The sequence below is a fragment of the Egretta garzetta genome, unplaced genomic scaffold, assembly GCF_000687185.1.
Source record: "Egretta garzetta isolate BGI_Z169 unplaced genomic scaffold, ASM68718v1 scaffold243, whole genome shotgun sequence".
Taxonomy (NCBI): Eukaryota; Metazoa; Chordata; class Aves; order Pelecaniformes; family Ardeidae; genus Egretta; species Egretta garzetta.
This window is the reverse complement of record NW_009259041.1, coordinates 608616-612516: the sequence shown is the minus strand read 5'-3', so window position 1 is coordinate 612516 and position 3901 is coordinate 608616. Positions and strand designations below refer to the sequence as shown.

At 53.6% G+C, this 3901-nt stretch overlaps 1 protein-coding gene across 1 annotated transcript in view; it reads right to left on the bottom strand.

The window, feature by feature from the left end:
• Positions 1-3901, bottom strand: part of CSMD2 (CUB and Sushi multiple domains 2) — a 328671-nt gene that overhangs the window by 21802 nt on the left and 302968 nt on the right. The window contains 1 exon segment of the mRNA XM_009634976.2: positions 3477-3659. Coding sequence (XP_009633271.2) covers positions 3477-3659 — 183 coding nt within the window.

The following is a 3901-nucleotide window of genomic DNA, read 5'->3' as shown; positions in this document are numbered from 1 at the left end:
CGAGGAGCAGGGACAGCGGGGACCTGGGCGCCTGCCTCGACTCCTGACGACAGCCGGAGCTGTTCCCTGTGATCCCATCGCTGCTGGGGGGAGCCGGGAAGCTGCTGTACGCTACCAACATCTATATCTATGCTATATAAAACATCACAAAGCTCAGAGGTGCTCCGGAGCTCAGCAATAATTAATTTGATTCCAATGCACATGCATCCCTTTTCTGAAAAGCTTATCAAGATTCTGCCCCCCCCACTTGCCTTCCTTTGCTTTTTCCTACATGTTTTACAGCGAGAAGCTGCTGGGAGATGGGAATTTCAGGCGCTCCGAGCCAGCGTAGCTGCGCGTGAAGCGAGCAATGCTCAGAGTTTGGCCAGACAAGGCCATCGAGCTGCCCCCAACGCCCACCACCGTGAGCCAAAGCAGCGTCGCGGGGCCGAGGCTGTTACTCCTCACGACCCTTTGGGTTCCCCCAGCCCCGCACGCCTCCTTCGGCACCACGAGCGGGGCTGGTTTCAGGCTCTTTCTTTCTTTCAGGGCCAATTTCTGCAAGGAGCAGCAAGCCCTGCTCCTCAGAAACTGCAGCAAGGAGAAGCCGAGGGCTGGTGCCTGCCACGGGTCTGGCTGTGCCCGAGGTGGCGGGTGAACGCAGCGTCCTCTGCACGTTCCCCCTTCCCCTGACCTGATTTTTAGAACTGTCAGCCCTTCTTCTGGGCTCTGCTGCCACCTGACCGCCCGGCTGAAACATTCTCCTAATGATGTCTGACACGTCAGGCAAAAACTCCTCCTGGAATAAGACACAGCTGAAAGCCTTTGGAGTCTCAAAGCCTTTGCTTCGGGGCCGCTAATATCCCTGCTGTTTAATTTAACCAGTAACCCATAACCCAGCTAATCACGCAGGGAGAGAAAGCAAAAAGCAGCCTAGACCCCAATCCCAGCCCCGCCACCTCCCACACCCTCGGTGGTCAAATGGGCATGAGAAAAAACGCAGCCTTTCCCAGTGTTTATCACGTCAAATAAACGCATTTCTGTCTGCTGCAACTGCCAAGAAGCATTCGGAACCCCACCTCATCTTGGATGCAGTTTTAATCCACTTGGAGAAACAAGAAACATTATAAAAGCAAATATTCTGCTCAACTTCTACGTAGGAGGAGGAAGCGTGCGGCAGAGGACAACTGATGAGCCCCCTCCTGCACCGCTCCTCGGTCAACACAGACTGGGCATCAGGATGGACGAGAAAGAAGGAAAAAAGTATCTAGAATTCCATTTACACTTGGAAAACTTGCTGGAATGAAAGCCAAACGAGGCCTGGAATCTGCAGTTTCAGAAAGCCAGGGAAGCTGCTCTTACTGGGGACAAGAAAACCAGAGCTATGGAAAACAGAGTGAAGCAGGAGCCTCAGGAGTCCCTGCAATTAATTTAGTGCCAAACCATCTGTACATTTTGGAACACTCAGTTGTGACTTCTGCTTCCCTGATCTTTTGGTTTTCTTAAAAAATGTTCTCGTGGGTAAAAGGCGTAAGGATTAAGAGCCGATGAGTTTCAAGGTGACCCCTGCGAAGCTCCATGCCCCCGCCTGCCCCACGCATCCCCCCCGCAGGTCAGAGCTGTGCCGGTCCGGCGCAGGAAGACACCGACGGTCAAACATCAGCGCCTGGACCTCAAAGTCAAGCAGAAGCTTTGTAATTGAACCCATTAGGGCAGCTCGCTCTCCCTCTCCGAAAGGGAGAGAACCGCTCCTCTCTCCTTCCCTTCTCTTTATGCGGCAGGGTTTGCCCGGCGTCCTCTGTCCGTCCCCGCGCTGGCGGTGGGCCCCCATCCCCTGCTGAAGGGGCCGGGACTCTGTGCTCATTTAGCAGCTAATCTGGAGAGCGATTTGCATTGGATTCCCTGGGCAGGCGAGTGCCGGTGACCTGTGAAGCCCCATCAGGTTTGATTTTGCTGAGTTCTGGCAGCTGAGAGCAGCGACGGAGCGGCTGAGTCAGAGAGCTAATGCAGCACGGAGGCACCGAGCGGCTCCGCTGCCGGGCTGCAGCTCTTCCGCATCGGCAGAGATGCCCGTTCCTTCCACACACCTGCCTGGGCACTCAGCTCTCATCTTCATTTGCCCTGAATTCAATTCCCCAAATTAATCTCTTCCCTCCCTCTCCTATAAATACCCATTCCAGAAAGTTGAACGCACCACTCAAAGCGCGGCGGGAAGAACACCTCGTAGCGCTCGCAGCTCGCCGGGAATACAAATGACGGAGATGCAGCGCGCTGCTCATCGCTGGAAACGACTTTCCTATATTGGCCAGTCAGCACTTAATATTAAACGACTGCATTATAGGCGTAATGTTATTATTATTCATAAAGTATGGAAAAAAAAAACCCTGCCAGGGATCCGTATTCGGGTGCCTCTGGAACCTGATGGGTTATTTATCTTGAGATTAATGAACAGAGCCTTTCCACCAAAAGAAAAAAAAAACAGAGAATGAAAAAAAAAAACCACCCCAAGACCTGAGTGTATTAATAACATGATTCAGTGTCTTTTCAATCAAGAGCTCCATCAATTTGGAATAAATTTCCAATTCATTTACAAACCCTCTCTCAGCTTTTGGCTTTCAAATCAGCTGGAGATAAGCACTTGCCCAGGTCCCCTTGCATTCGGTATCCTGCCTTGCCTTGGCTTTTGTTCCTTCCCCAATTGATTTTTAAACACTTTTATAAACCAGGGGCAGTGAGCAGCACAGCTCAGGGCATCTGGCTGGGGGTTTATTAGGTTGGATTATAGGGTCTTACTTGATTCCTTCAAATGAAAAAATAAGGGGGTTTGGGCTTTTCAAATACACAAATATGCTTACTGGATTGTAACTTGCATTTTGCGTTTCTGCTCAATGTAAATGCCTCTTGCCCCTGCCAGCTCCAGCTCTAGGGGAGGTCTGAAGCTGTCGACATTTCTTGTTCTGCTGAATTTCCTCAACAAAACAACAACGGATGAGTTGGTGGGACCCACAGATCTTACGCCAAACCGGGGCATTTCTGATCAGCCAGCTGGACGCGCAAGGAGACATTCGCCCCGGCGATTCTTGCGGCGAGCCTGTGACGGTCTCAGGGGATGACTGGAAGCGAGGACCAGATCCCAAAAGCTCTTCCTACTCTTTATCAGTGCAGGTGTTGGCATGACCTGAACCCCTCTACCCCACCCTGGTGCAGCCTGCGGAGCGGAGCTGGACACACAAAAAGCTGATGCTCGTCCTCTAGCACTGGAAAACTGGGAGAGGTGCCCTGCCCACAGAACTTTGGGGAAGGGGAGAGTTGAGGCTCCTTGACGTATATTTGGAGGAAATGCCGAACAAGAGTAGCATTTCTCCCAGCACCAGGCTCTCCCTGGCAACTACAACAGGGGGACGGGCTGGCGGTGCCCCCCCCGCCTGCGGCAACTCTGGGGACCCTCGCAGCAGGCTCGGTGCAGTGCAGGAGGGGACGCGGGGCTGGAAAAGTACCTTCACACTCGGGCTGCGTGCCGCCCCAGGAGCCGTTGGCTTGGCAGGTCCTCTCGGACGAACCCCGGAGCGTGTAACCGGGCTCGCAGCTGAACCGGACCACGCTGCCTACATCGAAGTCGTCTCCCAGCCCAATGCCGTGAGAGGGGATCCCCGGGTCACCACACACGCCCTGGCTGCCTCCTGTTGAGAAGAGAGCACAGTATCAGCGGAGTGAGCAAGTCATGGGGTTTGGCCCTTCGTCCCTCTCAGCCGCACGCGCTCAGAGGGTGAGGACGCAGATTTGGATCGCGTGGCTGACTCGATTTAACTCTGACTGGCTCTCAGCAGAGCGGGGAAATTCCAGGTGAAACGTCCCCTGACTCCGGGAGCCCACTGGTTTTAAGCTGGTTGCAAAATGTGGCCATAACTCCCGAATCCGAAGG